The sequence below is a fragment of the Coccinella septempunctata genome, chromosome 1, assembly GCF_907165205.1.
Source record: "Coccinella septempunctata chromosome 1, icCocSept1.1, whole genome shotgun sequence".
Taxonomy (NCBI): Eukaryota; Metazoa; Arthropoda; class Insecta; order Coleoptera; family Coccinellidae; genus Coccinella; species Coccinella septempunctata.
The window spans coordinates 57,257,768-57,273,205 of NC_058189.1; the positions used below are offsets into that span (position 1 = coordinate 57,257,768).

The 15,438-nt window shown below is 37.7% G+C and overlaps 2 protein-coding genes across 2 annotated transcripts; both read left to right on the forward strand.

The window, feature by feature from the left end:
- Nucleotides 1–1,463: 1,463 nt before the first annotated feature.
- LOC123322707 (beta-1,3-glucan-binding protein-like) lies at nucleotides 1,464–6,430 on the forward strand. The gene is made up of 5 exons (XM_044910696.1): nucleotides 1,464–1,518; nucleotides 1,926–2,139; nucleotides 2,198–2,301; nucleotides 2,368–2,483; nucleotides 5,761–6,430. The coding sequence occupies exons 2-5, from the start codon at nucleotides 1,933–1,935 to the stop codon at nucleotides 6,363–6,365; spliced, it is 1,032 nt and encodes a 343-aa protein (XP_044766631.1). The 5' UTR covers nucleotides 1,464–1,518; nucleotides 1,926–1,932; the 3' UTR covers nucleotides 6,366–6,430.
- Nucleotides 6,431–7,442: 1,012 nt separating this feature from the next.
- LOC123322708 (beta-1,3-glucan-binding protein-like) lies at nucleotides 7,443–13,570 on the forward strand. Its single transcript, XM_044910697.1, has 5 exons — nucleotides 7,443–7,595; nucleotides 8,525–8,735; nucleotides 10,043–10,146; nucleotides 10,398–10,513; nucleotides 12,913–13,570. Exons 2-5 carry the CDS (start codon nucleotides 8,526–8,528, stop codon nucleotides 13,509–13,511), a joined length of 1,029 nt encoding a protein of 342 aa, XP_044766632.1. The 5' UTR covers nucleotides 7,443–7,595; nucleotide 8,525; the 3' UTR covers nucleotides 13,512–13,570.
- The last annotated feature ends 1,868 nt before the right edge of the window (nucleotides 13,571–15,438 follow it).

Sequence of the window (15,438 nt, forward strand, 5' to 3'; positions counted from 1 at the left end):
AGTTCAGTGTAGCGTTTAAATATTCCAAACTAGAACTTTTTGTCTTTTGTCATTTTATTCTTTATACACGGTTCGGAAACGTCTCACTTAAATTCAATTTCTGTGACTAGTACAAATATTTTAACATTTTTAACAGTAGATTCTTTAGTCTGATGGAATTCTGAACTAAATCCTAAATCAGGTAGATTCTTTAGGTAGAAACAAACACTTTTTCATGTACCATTTCTCCATATCGGCTCGGTTTAAAAAATACAGGCTGTTGAATTGAAAAACCATAAAAAAATGTTATTTTCAGTTCCATCTCCCAAACGGTTTTATCGAATGAATGAATTTCGGAATATAATTTTTCATTTATTTGATGAATCTTTTTCGAACACAAGATATCACCCACTTCTTTCAGTTTTCTCATTATGACCATTACGTACCATAAAAATACCAGAAATTCAAAAAAGCCAACCCTTGAAACCAAATTGAACGCTATCTAATGAATATTTGAACGTTATGTAAAATAGAAGATTTTTCATTTTTTATCGTATAATGTGCCGTTTTAGAGTAATTTGATGTTTAAAAATCAAGAAGTATCTGTGAAATTTGAGAAATTGGTTACTTTGCCTGAATGAAACTTGAAGATCCAAAGGTGTGTAGTGATTTAGTTAGTTATTCTGAAGGTAATTTTGTTTTTCCAGGGTTGGCACAACTCATTATGAAACTTAAAATGGCTATATCTTTTTATAAGGGCCGAATCGGAAAAAAATTGTTTGGGAAAAAAGTGTTTTTTTACCTCAAAAATCTACTGTTAAAATATTTGCAGGAGTCAAAGAGTCATACTGTATGTGATCAGAATATTTCTTCTTGTTCCGTATATATGGTCCTGATGATCTATAAATCCATACAAAAACTTAATGTCACCCATCACAAGAGATGATATTTCAAATATTCATGATCAGCTTCACGTTTAAACCTAGCCTCTTCCAGCAAATCAGTTAAAATATTGAAATTTCATGAGTTGCCACAATATTCGTCGATATAAATTATAGAAAACCTGCTATTTGGATAATCGTTTTTTCATGAATGCATAAGAAACAAGAAAACATCAAGACTTTGGAAAGGATATTTCATTCGAGCTGCTTTCCCTACTGAAAAATCCTCAGCTAAAACAAAAAAGGATCTAGTAGGATAAGAAAAATCAATTATGAATGGAGAGTATTGATTTGAAGAAATTAAGACTTATTTTGCATGGTCAGACCGTGTAATTTTCGTTACAGAATTTGTAAGATTCAGTGAGCAGATATAAGAGAATGATAAAAATTCCTTGCAGTGAATAAAACCACAAAGTCCCTCAATTTTTAATCTTCTTTTCAACTCTTTCCAAATGTTGTGGTTAGTAGGATATGATGAAAATGAATTACTTGTATGAGGTGGAAGGGCTATTAGGAAACTCATTTCACAAGTTCATTTCAAGATAATAACTAATGAACTGAAATTTTTACTTAAATATCAATTGTTTTGTCCATATTGGTGAGTACGCATATACCTCCTAGTTTTTTATATAAAAAGGCGAGTAATGATTGTTTGTACTTCCATTGAGTCTTAAATACTTCAATTCCTTCCATTTGAAACTCAATCAACATTTATTTCAAGCTGCTTTGGCCGTTATCATAAAATAACTTTGAGTTTGGGGTGGAATTTTCAGCATAGCCGGAATTTTTTAATTCATTTACCATCTTATTAAGAATATGCCTCGACATGTTCCAGAGTGAAAAATATATGTGGGGGTTCAACATATTATTTATTTTCCCCCTTTTTCTACGATTACTTTTCATCGATTACTTTCCCAACATGTATCTAAACGAAAAATTGTTGTAATTATTACTGGGTCCTCTGTTTTCTATGTAACTTAGTTTATTTATTCGACTAACTTCCAGTAGGAGCATGAATATTCTCTGGGTGGTAGCAGCGGTCTACCTAGGGCTTCCTCCCCTAATTGAGGCCGGTTGCAGACCTAGTGTGACAGAGGTGGGAGGTTCAAATGCAGGTGGTAGAAGGAGTTTCTGTTCAGGCGACCTCATCTTCGCAGAATGGTTCGACAATCTCAACCAGAATCTCTGGAATCACGAGCATCAAGTTGATGGATGCGGAGTAGGAATTATTCTTATTATCGAATATTTCCTATCGAACTGCTCGTTTTCTGTTTCAGAACGGAGAATTTCAACAGTACGTGAACGACAGGTCCATCAGTTACACAGAAGGTGGAAAGCTATTCATTAAACCCAAAATAGTGGGTGATGTTCCCCTTAATAAGTGAGTTCGAACAGTTTTCTCAGTTTGTAATAGGATCATACTGATATTAAATTTCGACTTTTTCAGTGGATATTTCAATCCGGTTAAAAGTGCAAGGATGACAACGGCTGGAAAATTTACTTTCAAGTATGGAAAACTCGAAGCTAGGGCTCAAATTCCTGCTGGCGATTGGCTGTGGCCAGGTAAGTCACTTTTTTAAGTAAGTACAAGAAAAAAAATTCTTCGGACTGAGAATTATTAATTTGTAGAAAAGCGCGAACAAGAACGATAGGTACCGGAAAAAACTATTATCTGTTCTTGTCACTACTTACTCCGTATTACCGTCAACATAATCACTTATGGGTCAATAGTTTGGCACGCCATACCAATTCAAAAAACAGTAAGAGGAAAACCCTCGGTAGACTACAAAGTCTAGCCTGTGTTTGCATCAATGGAGCTATGAGAAAGTCCTCAACTAGGGTACTGGAGATCATTATACATCTTAAACCTTTTCATCTTATGATAAATAGATTGTCATATGACGCCATTTTGAGAATTTCGAAGAAAGTTACGTGTAATGAGAGAATCAGGAATCAGAGACCAAATACATCCTATCAGTGAATCTTATTCAGAGTGACCAAGAAATAAGGAAAACACTATGATGCTGAGTAGAAAGCAAAATTTGGTAAGGAAACCCACTCCCAAATCCACAAAGAAATACCATTACATGGTATACAGATGGTTCGAAAACCATTTCGAGGACCAGCGCAGGAATAGTATTCTGAACTTCTTTAATAGATGGCAAGACTGGAAATTTTCCTCTGAATTGAGGAGCAACGGAAGTGGTCTGAGACACTCGAGGCTTTTCATTAGGAGACCGTCCTCTATGGCTGAGGTAAAATAACTCCTGTCTCTTGAGAGCGAACAGCTGGGTCTGGTGACTGGAGCAATGACTGGCCATCTAATTAAGACTAACTAACACTTAAATAAATAGAATGGGACTGACCGGGTGGACCTGTGCCTCTGGTGCAGGAGCACTGATGAATCTGTTGAACATATTCTGTTCATCTACAGCAACCTTGAAGAGCTAAGGATGACACACCTGTTATTATTATTTGAACCGGAGTCGTTGTGGCTCGATTAGCCTATCGGGAACTGCGACCATTTAGATCTTTTGTTCTCTACCTTACTCATTCATAAGAACCTAAGGAGGTCGTCAATGGTGTTGATAAAACCGACAACATCCTTAGGGGCCCTAGCCGTTACCTCGTGAGTATTCAGGATAGGTTTTCCCATATGAGTTGTTCTTAGGTGCGCCAGCTTTGTGCACTTGCATACCATGTGTTCAGCTGTTTCTGCTTCTGATCCACAGAGTCTACGAATCTCATCTGCTGACAGTGCTCCACCATCACCTGAAGGTCAGCTCGTGACAGCTTTAGCAAATTTCTGGTGTAAGCCGGTGAAATTATAACGAATTTCTCTGACTGAGTAAGTCCAGGAGTGTTTCTCCAGAGGGTTATTCTGTTGTTCAACTCCTATTGTTGGACCGCTTATATTGGTATTTTCCAAGCCCACAGAAAGGCTCAGGTCCAGCAGGTGTTAACCTTGATGCCCTTTTTGCAAGTTCATCGGCTTTCCCATTTCCTTCAACACCACAATGTCCTGGTATCCATAGTAGAGTCACTTTGTTGCCTCTGGCCTGTTGCTATATGTTATTACAGCACTCCCATGTCAGCAGAGATCTCTGGCAGTGTGATTCCAGCAACCTCAGCGTGGCATGGCTGACCGTGGTGATATAGATATTTTAAGACACTCCTGAGCTGGCTGTTTAGCCAGTGTCTCGGTTTGTAAAATAGAGGGTTCACTTCCCAGGGCTTTAGAGATCCTCAGTTGAGGTCCATGTACGCCAATGCCGGTGCCCCTTTCTGATTTTGATCCATCAGTAAACCACGTGGATGACTTTTTGTCCAAACGATTTACGAAACTTATTGAACTAGGACAGTCAGCTATGACTGTTTCAAAGGGCCTCTCGAAATCGAAGATGATTGGCATGACATCCGATGGTTTTGCCAAGAGGTTTCAGTCCAGTTGATTATGGCACACCTAGAAAACACAACACCCACCATTCCTATGGTGAGTGAGACTCCTCTCTGTCGACTTGTGGCATTGGCGAATCTCAGGGCTTGAGTCTCGCATACTACAAGCGGATAAACAATGGGTCACTGTCAATGGTATTTGGGACTGCACCATATGACTATATGTCACTATTACTAGGCCGCTGTTCTAGGGCCTTTGAGGAAGAAATATTTGCATTCTAAGGATGTGTGGAATTTAACCTAGAAAGAAACTCTTAGATTTGCAACATCACGATAAATTCTGATAGTCAGGCTGCGATCAATACACTGAACTCCCTTGTCAATGGACAAAATTTGCCTGATAAAATATGAGCTATGTGCATCTGAGTATTCGTCATTATTAAAAAAATATACAGGGTGTTCCTAAATTGAACGTACAAACGAAAAGGGGAGATTCCTTAAGTGAGTTTAAGAAAAATAAGTCCCATAAACACGGGGTCGCAAACGTTTCGTTTTCGAGATACTGAGTGTTGAAGTTTGAATTTTTTTCAAGTTTTTTTCTCATAGTATCTACACTTCACAAGATATTCAACTGATATTTGGCATAGATATTACATTTTAGATTTCTCACCACGTGACATGGCAATTTCGATAGAAGATTTACAGGGTGATATTTTTTCTGGAACACTGCCACCTGTTCTTCTGCAGAACTTTTTTTTGGTGAGCAACTGTTAATTTGAAAAAATGTAAAAAGAAGCTTTGTTCTTATACTAAACTTTTCGGTCTCTTGTAGTTTTGTCGTATCTACCAACGATTTCGGGAAAAAAAAATTTGGATTTTCACGAGGATTTCGAGAGAATCGTTCAAAATTTTTTTTCTCGAAATCATTGGTAGATACGACAAAACTACAAGAGACCGAAAAGTTTAGTATAAGAACAAAGCTTCTTTTTACATTTTTTCAAATTAACAGTTGCTCACCAAAAAAAAGTTCTGCAGAAGAACAGGTGGCAGTGTTCCAGAAAAAATATCATCCTGTAGATCTTCTATCGAAATTGCCATGTCACGTGGTGAGAACTCTAAAATGTAATATCTATACCAAATTTCATTTGAATATCTTGTGAAGTGTAGATACTATGAGAAAAAAACTTGAAAAAAATTCAAACTTCAACACCCTGTATATCGAAAACGAAACGTTTGCGACCCTATGTTTATGGGACTATTTTTTCTTAAACTCACTTAAGGAATCTCTCCTTTTCGTTTGTACGTTCAATTTAGGAACACCCTGTATAATTGAATTGATGAAATGCAACGCATTTACTTCTTATTATTCAGATCAGTTTAGAAGAATAAGGACTGTTTTCATTTTGTGTGTCGTTTATAATTGAAAAACATAATTGTTTTCCAGCCATCTGGATGATGCCCCAAGATTTCCGCTACGGTGGTTGGCCAACATCAGGTGAAATAGACATAATGGAGAGCAGAGGAAACAAAAATTTACATGCGTGGGGTGGCAACATAGGCACCCAACTCGTCTTCAGTACCTTGCATTGGGGAAAGAGCCCCAGAGAAAACCTGTTTCAAAAAACGCACTTCGAGAAAAGGAGAGGCGATGGATTCGACTCAGACTTTCACAACTACGTCGTCGAATGGACACCTGACTACATCGCTTTCAGAGTGGACAACCAAGAGCTTGGCAGAATAACTCCACCGTCAGGAGGTTTCTACCAGCTGGGTGGACTGTCTGGACATAATCCTTGGGCGTCTGGAACGAAAATGGCGCCCTTCGATCAGCATTTCTACCTTATCGTTAACGTAGCTGTGGGAGCGACTAACGGTTATTTTCCGGATCAATGCAGTAACCCTGGTGGCAAACCTTGGAAGAATTGGTCACCGCAGGCTTCGAGGGACTTTTGGAATGGTAACTGGCAGTGGAGATCCACTTGGAATGAGTGGTCGAGACCTACACAGAGGGCCCTCAAGGTGGATTACATAAGGATTTGGGCCATCTAATCTTCAAATGAATAAAATAATTTTTATTGTGAAATATCTGATGATAAATAGAGGCTTTGAAAGTATTTGTGGCGAATTTTTCTGAGGTTAATCGAATATAATGGTGGGTAAACATGCATAAAGGTGGTATGGCTCCCTCCTAAAACTTTTTAGGTTTATTAGGGTGAGTGTGCAACTGGATATTATAATGGACTAGCTACTTTTGATGAAATTGATGGGTAACCCCAGAAAGTTCAGACTAGGAAAGTAGAATAATTGTAGAATTAGAAAAATTGCCCAAGTTTGACTAGTCTTCGACACTGGCACAGAGTATTTTTTTTCAATCTCATCTGCAGTGTGTTAATGTAAGAAAGCCCAAAATCTGAAAAATTTGGGAATAGTAGTGGGCCCCACAGAGTTTTTATGCTGAGTCAGGCCACTTTTTGCCTATAATACATTGCTATGGAAATATAGCAATTCAGAAAATCACTTCTTTCTATTTAGTCTTTGCTTTGACATTTATTCACCGATACTGGATTTTTCGACAGTGATGTGAAGCACCATCCTTAATCTTTATGTAACTGGCGCAGGGTATTTTTTTCATGCTCCCCTTGTTGTACAGGGTGTAAGTTTTTCGATTAAGATTTCAAAAACAGTGAGAGATTCACGAAATTCTTCTTTATGTTGTGTGGATTGTTAGATCTTTACCTAGCTAAGTTTTCGTAATTTTTTCGATAATTTGCGTGGTTATGGACCTACGACTGTTTTATGGAATTTCGTTTTCTCGTGAAATTCGTCTTCTGTCGAAAATAATAGCAGAGATTTAGTGTAAACTGCATTCTGAAATAGAAATGATCGAAAAGTATATAAGAACCGTTGGAAGTCAAAATAAGTTGAAGGGTGTATTTCCTTATTTCCACATAGGCTGAAGATTTCTACCCTTACAACTAGAAGCTTGAAATTCGATATGCATAAAAAAATCGATTGGAATTTCCCAGAACTATATTTCAAGGTATTTGAAATGCAAACATTTCTATTCTTGGACAAACAATGTATCTAATGCATTTGTTATCAGTTTGTTGAAGTTTTCCGGTTTTGCATAAATATCGAAGTGGTGCAATTCACAGAACGAAGGAACCATTAATTTTTTTTTATTTGATTCTGAGGACCTTATCGTGGTCCAAGTTTATAAACACGTCCACTTGAGTTTGTCCTACAGTAACTATCTAATCATCAATTGAATGTGATCAGGTAAGCATCAAGAAAACCGAGATACAATAGGTGTAATTACGATTATAAAGTTATTTTCATCATTTTTTCAGTGGTATAAAGATTTTACACTCGAAATGAATATCTTTGATTTACTTCAATACAGGGTAATCATGGCTAAATAGTCAAATGAAAAGAATCCATCACTTGCTTAAATTTCGAGATGCATGCAGATTGTCAATGTTTCTAGATGAAAGGAATTTTATGGATTATCCAAAAATTTTTTGTCTTTTTTGGATTGAACTTGTAATGCTTATTTGAGACAATCAGGGACTTCTTTCAATATCCTATAAATGAAATTATCAATTACAGTGGCGTCTCACAAGGTGATCAGATTTTTTAATGGTGTACTGTTTTTTAATGTTCATTCTTTTCCTTCGATGAGGGAATTGATGATATAATTCATTTGTCTCCTCAATTTTCTCGTATCTCGCTTTATTTTTTCATGAAATAGGAAAAAACTATCTGATTGATATTGGGAAAAACCCAGAGAGAGCAGATTCTATAGCTGCACTGTGCTGATGTGATTTCTTGTTCTGCTTGAACAATCCTTTTCTATCAAATTTAGCCATTTGATAAAAAATTCTTTTTAAATTTGCCTCCCTCTATCTTCACAACGAAGGAAATTGGAAACATGATCATGAGAATAATTTTTTTTCTTTGAGGGTTAAACCAATGGTCGGTTCAACCCGGGTTCACAACCCTGGAACAAGCTTTGTTACAACTACCAATAAATTGTAAGAAGTTCCAATATATGTATTATTTTTTCGCATGGTGAGATTTCAATAATGCGGTACCTACAGATATTTGTTTTGGATGCGCCTTTGAGCTTTGTTTTATGAATAATTGTGGACTTATCTTGTTTGGGAAATGAATACTTTTTTTTATTATTCTATTTCTTGAATTTGCAGAATGAGAACTGCAGTCTTTCTATCAATCCTATGGATCTGCTCCTCCGATCGAGTTGATGCTCAGTGCAAAGACACTCCCACACAAGTAGGAGGATCTTATCCGAAATTGAAGCAGGGCAAACTTTGTTCTGGCGATCTGATTTTTGCTGAATGGTTCGACAATTTGAACGAAGGTCTTTGGAACCACGAGAACCAAGTGGATGGAGCAGGGGTCTGTCATTATCTTTTCATTATTTGGAGCTAAAACTATTGAAAAAAAAATTGATATGATTTGAGCTTTCATCATTAATTGGTATCGATAAAAAGCAATATTCATCTAGCGTCTTATGATACCTCATACACAATTAAGAAAGTTTGGTGGTTTAAGTGAGACTAAATTGAGGTTTGGAAATTGGAATAATCATCAGCCATTACATCATCCCCATCATCCAACTTTAATTTTTCAAACGGAAACATATACCAAGTGTGGGCTCGTTAGAAAGCTCACTGAAAATGGAATACAACTATAATCTTTGTTTTGTTAATTTTGATTTCATGAGAAGAAATTCAAAGGACTCTTGAAAAAGAATAAATTGAATAGTTTCTCAACCAATAACTTAAAATTGAAGCGCTGAAACACTTCAATTGATTTTCCATTGTCGTTATTTTTTGGAAATGAAATTGAATATTTTTCTTCAACCATTTAGCCGCAACCCTACCGTTTGGTAGCTGCAAGAAAAACGAATCTTACCATAGTCTTAATTTTATTCAGAGTAGGTATATATTTTGTTCTTTTTATAAGCATTCTTTCGAGTTCCTGATAATCACAAGATGACAAGACTAAAATAAAAATAAAGACTATAGTAATATTAATTTTTCCGAGAGCTGCGGGGTTTGTGTCTGCTAAGGGGTTGGAGAAAAATATTAAATTTTATTGCCTTAAAATAACCTCAATCGGAACTCAATAAATGTATCTCAGCGTCTTGTTATTATTATTTTACATGAGTTATGAGTTGAGATACTATTTATTGTATTTTTTTTTCCAAGAGAATTTTGTGTTTTTTTTTCTTTTTCATTATGAAAAACAGAAGTTGGCTGCTGGATGTAGTTGAGACTAAGGGGTTGAAGAAAAAAACTATTTTTTTGCCAGAAAATAAGGGAAATTGGAAATTTACCTACAAGTTTCCACCTTTTTATTTTGATTAATTAGTTGATGAAATATTGGCTTCATTCCAGACCTATGCCAAACCCTGTATTTAATTGGAATCGGCAATATCATGTTTCTTCACGATCGATGATTAAAGTGACATAATCCATGCGTTTTCTGAGAGTCAGGACATTCATGAAACTTAACACATAATATCGAAAATGAGGTTGTTCCAGAAATAATTTTTCGGCGATCGTGGATAGAGTATAATATACTATTTTCAAGATTTCTATTGGAGGAAAATTCAGCACATAATATTAAAGAAATGTTTTCATGTTTTCTGTATTATGATATTCATACAGTTCAAAATATGCATTTGGTTGCTGTTTCAGAATGGAGAATTCGAGCAGTACGTCAATGATAGGTCTGTAAGCTATGCGAAAGATGGAAAACTCTTCATACTACCGAAAGTTATCGGTGATGGTCCTTTACATAAGTGAGTTCTGTTTCTTTCATAATATGGTGATTCCAAATTATCCCCCGAATCCTACTACGCATGGAGTTTGAAATTTGGTAGTCCAGTATTCTTCCTGAGCTATGTGAAGCCGAGGATGAATAAATTGAAAAGCTGTAGCTAGTTTCCTATTTGTTAAAGAGGTCCTAAATATCTCGGTGCAGGTGTGAAGACTGATACAAATCAAGAACTGGGTGTATTTCGATGTTTCTCAATAAAATTCGATTTTTCAGTGGTTTTTTCAACCCAGTACAGAGCGCTAGAATGACAACCGCTGGAAAATTTTCATTTAAATATGGAAAACTTGAAGCAAGAGCGCAGATACCAGCTGGTGATTGGATTTGGCCAGGTAAATATGGAAAAATATAACCGAATGGGGAAGATGAATGCGAACAAATCATATTGCCTAATATGAAAATCTCAATTCAACCGCTTATTTTACAATTCTACCTTTGATACATTCCCATCCACATAATCAAAACTTTTCCTTGTCTATTTCTCGGAAGCAATAAAAAATATTGAAAATTTTTGGAAAATATCACTTCTATATGAAAATTTAAGTTTCTGCTTCATTTTAATAGAGGTGAAGACATAAATAAATCACGAGCAAGAGATGCTCGAGCAAGAAAAAAGAGTTCACAATATAAATAAAAATTGCGCAAAACCTTGATGTCTTGATAATATCAATACCCTTAAGAACTGTTGACTTGAAATCTGATGCATCCAAGAAAAGCTTTTTCTCTTCTTAAGATTCCGCTACGAGGAAGTTCCAATCAGTTATAATGGGAAGGTATTTTAAGCAAATTATCCAAATTGAAATTTAATAATACGGGTCCAAATGCACAAGTATTGGGTCTATTGGGCCTCTATCTTCCTCGAGCTGCCTCAGGTGCTCCCAGGCTATGGTTTTCCATCCAGTCTTCAGAGTTCCGATAAACCTCAGTCATAGACATGTCTTCAAAAAAGATACATCTTACATTTTTCTGACCCAACTTTCTCCTCTATTTCTAAGTGCGATGCCTCTTCTGGATTGAACTGAGATTTCATTGTTCATCGGCATGCAGTAAGAAGAACTCGCCAATAGAAATGCCACGAGTCTACAGAGTGGAATCCCTTATACCACAAGACTAGTGGTGTTGTCCTCAACTCGGTATAAGATTACTACAGGTGAACAGAATATGTTAAACAGTTTAATCAGTGCTCTTGCAACAACGATTCGAGAAACATTCAGTGGGTCCCATTTTATTTAGATGTTTATTGAAAAGGTGCTCAGTCACCATACTCTTCAGGGCCATCCAGTTTTTTGACCTTAGGCTTTGCGGACTCCCATTAAGAAGTCTCGACTACCTGAGTATTAGAGGACAATTTTCTGTCTAGTGATCTAATAAGGATTCCAACTGAAGCTGAGCGGGCTCCCTGATTATCAAGTGTGCCTGTCTTTTTGAAGATGACCTAACCTTACTTTTCGTTCATTCATTCATTGCTGTATCCCGTTACCGGGAATAAATCTACAAAAAGACACAAAAAAGGGACAGACTTATAATTTCTTAGGGCTAAATGCGACTGTGTGCCCTCCTGTGACTGAAAAGACCCAACCGTGACCTACAGATCCTTCCTCACTCCGGGCATGGATAGTCACCAACCAGATCTGGCCGCCGCTGTATTCTTCTCAAAGATATTACACATTAATATCTTTGTTTCTTCTCGAGTCTCCATTAAAATTGTGACCACTGTGACCTGTCTAACGCTAATTGTTCCCAGTTATGATTGGCATTAATTAATTTTAGGGATTGATGTAGTGTATCCTTAAACCGCTTATACTGGCCTCCTGGTTTCCGGGCTCCCCCTGTCAATTCGCCATATTGAGCTATTTTGGGGAGTCTCAGAATGTGGCCGCTTCATCTGAGTAGGGCTCTCGTTACTTGAGTCTCAATTGTTGTACAACTGGTGCGTTGCAAGACTTCTACATTTAAAACTTTGTGGAACTATCTGATGTGCATTATTCGTCTAAGATGACGTTGTTGCGTTTGTTCAAACTGTTTAATATGTTGCCTGTAGGGCATCCAGCTTTCGCTTCCGTAAAGAAGCGTTGGGAGGACGACTGCTTTGTAAACAGCTGTCTTGGTCTTCAGATTGAGGTCGTGATTTTGAAAAACTCTGTCCTTTAGCTTCCAGAATGCCCGTGATGCCGAATTGATACGTTGTGTATTTCCGTGTCCAGGTTAGCCCTAGTATTAATGAAGCTTCCCAAGTATTTGAACTGCTCGACCTGTTCTAGAGTTTCATTCTCCAGGCTGATATGTGTTTGGAGGCTTTCTGGCGGACTTACCAGGATTTTGGTTTTGTCGATATTGAGTATAAGGCCTTAAGTTTCGTATATATGTTTATAAGTGTCCAGCATTATCTGTAGATCCTCTGGGCTGCTAGCGATAAGTGCGCAGTCGTCTGCATATTGAAGTTCCGTGATAAACTTTGAACGGGTTTTTGCTCCGAGGCGCTTCAGGTTAAATAGGCCTCCATCAAATCTGATGGATTTAACTTTTCGTTATTCCAATAGTGAGGCAAGCAAGCTAGTTTTGGCACTAAATTCTCATCCAAATTTGAGTTTATGGGTGAAAACCCCTACTCTTTTGTTCATTACTAATAAATTTTCCAGAATTTCTCCACCCTCTCTCAAATTCTCCTTTTTTCCTGAACCTTTTTTTATGGGTATATTTGAACTCTAAAATTATTTTCCGCACATTTCAGCCATCTGGATGATGCCACAGAGTTCGAAATACGGAAACTGGCCAAGATCCGGTGAAATAGACATCTTGGAAAGCAGGGGCAACAAAAACCTACTCGTTGACGGCGGTAACATCGGCACACAGTTGGTGTTCAGCACACTTCACTGGGGAAAGAGCGCTGGTGAAAACCAATTCCAAAGGACCCATTGGGAAAAAAGAAATGGCGCTGGTTACGACGGGGACTACCACAACTACGGCGTAGAGTGGACACCGGATTACATGGCGTTTACCGTCGATGGTCAAGAGATCGGGAGGATCAGTCCACCCCAAGGTGGTTTCTACGAATTTGGTCATTTGTCCGGGGACAATCCTTGGTCAGGCGGGGGCAAGATGGCGCCCTTCGACCAGGAGTTTTACTTGATCGTCAATGTGGCCATTGGTGCAACTAACGGTTATTTCCCAGATAACGTTCAAAATCCTGGAGGAAAACCGTGGAAGAATACGTCACCACAAGCTGCGAGAGACTTCTGGAATGGTAACGGACAGTGGAGACCCACTTGGAACGAACAAACCACTCAGAGGGCTTTGAAAGTCGATTATATAAGAATTTGGGCAATCTAGACGTGTTATTGGTTGGTCGATATTCGTTATGGAAAGCATTAAATACTTAATTTAACTTACCTGTTGTCCTTCGATATTATTCACGATTTATTATCAAATAGAAATACTTTCAGATCAAGGTGGGCAAAAACAATCGAAAAGAATTCAGATTCATAAGATACATTGATAGATATACAAATCAACAATTGTTACAATCTTAATCGAACTTGTCAACCACCATCACTGACCATGGTTTTGGTCTTTACTTGAAACACATGGATGAACGCTGTCATCTTCACTCTGGGAGTCAAGAAACATAATTGATATGGATCTCGCCTCCTTTCAGGTACTGTCTATTGACATCGAATAAATTAATGGTCTATCAATTCGTGATATTTTCGTCGAGGTAGGAGTTGTGAACCGAGCTCAAATAAAACCGAAACCATTATTATTTGAACCTAGGTCGTTGTGGCTCGATTAGCATTTCGTGAACTTAGACCATGTAGATCTTTGTTCTCTACCCTACTCATTCATAGGAACCCAAGGAGGCCGTCAATGGTGTTGATGACAAAATCCTTAAGGGCCTTGGCGTGAGTCTCCAAGACCGGTTTCCCCATATGAATGGTTCTCATAGGCCAGCCAGCTCTAGAAACTTGCAAACCATGTGTTCAGCTGTTTCATCTTCTGATTCACAGTGTCTAAAAATCTCATCTGCTGACTTTCGCATACGGTACAAATGATATTTGTACTCCTGGACTAGCTTTAGCAGTTGTCTGGTTTAGGTAGGTGAAATCATCACGAATTTCTTTGACCGAGTAAGTCCAGGAGTGTTTCTCCAGAGAGTTTTTCTGTTGTTCAAATCCCATTGTTCGACCGTTATATTGGTATTTTCCAAGCCCACAGAAAGGCTCAGGTTCAGCAGGTGTTAACCTTGATGCTTTTTGTGCAAGTTCATCGGCTTTTTCATTTCCTTCAACACACAATGCCCTGATTATCAGTACCCATTGTAGAGTCACTTTGTTGTCTCTGGCCAGTTGCTTTATGGTATTACGGTACTCCCATGTCAGCAGAGATCTCTGGCAGTGTGATTCCAGGGACCTCAGTGTGGCCTGTCTGTCCGTGGTGATACAAATATGCGCCCCTTTGAGGTTCACTTTAAGAAAGACCGAAACCATGGTGATCCTCTACTTCTCCTACTGGACTCTCTGTTTATGGCCTGAATGATGGTGGTTAGATTGAGATCGTAACATGTGTTGATTTTTATATCAGTAGATGTTATGAATCTGAATCAACCTCGATTATTATTTACAATACCTCAATAGGTGGGTTATTTTTGTTATAATGTTCTTCCTTCTTCCCTTGCTCTCTACAATGGGAAGCACCTGAAATTTTCAGATGTGAATCTAAAACATTCACTGATGAAAGGTTTTATGGCAACCAGAGAGGATTGGGCTTCATCCACGCACTTGTTTCACAATGCAACAATAACTCGATGGTTTCAAGACCATCGTTAGGTGTTATAAGATGAATATAAATACCATCTCTATTGCATAGATCCACAAATCTTTGTCAAATAGGTTATGGAATTTTGATAGTTTTGTATCCAACTTAATTCTTATCTTCTCCTGAACCATTTCCTGGGTGAACTGCCAAATTAGCGTTCTGGATTGTTAACCTATTATAAAGATGTTTCAGAGACTTCAGGATCGAGTATCCTTCTATTGCTGAATATTACCAATCTTTCTCTTTGGAAACAGTAGGTACTCTCACTGTTTCGCCATGTTTGAGCGTTTTCCGTGAACCAGATACTGTTAAAAAAAGAAATGATCGATTCCGAAGAGAAGGAAGAGAGTTTATCAGCAATAACAACGAAAATGAACTGACGGAAATTCAAACTGATAAGTAAACTGCAGGAAACGTCATCGATCGAAAAAGTAGCAAGTGGACT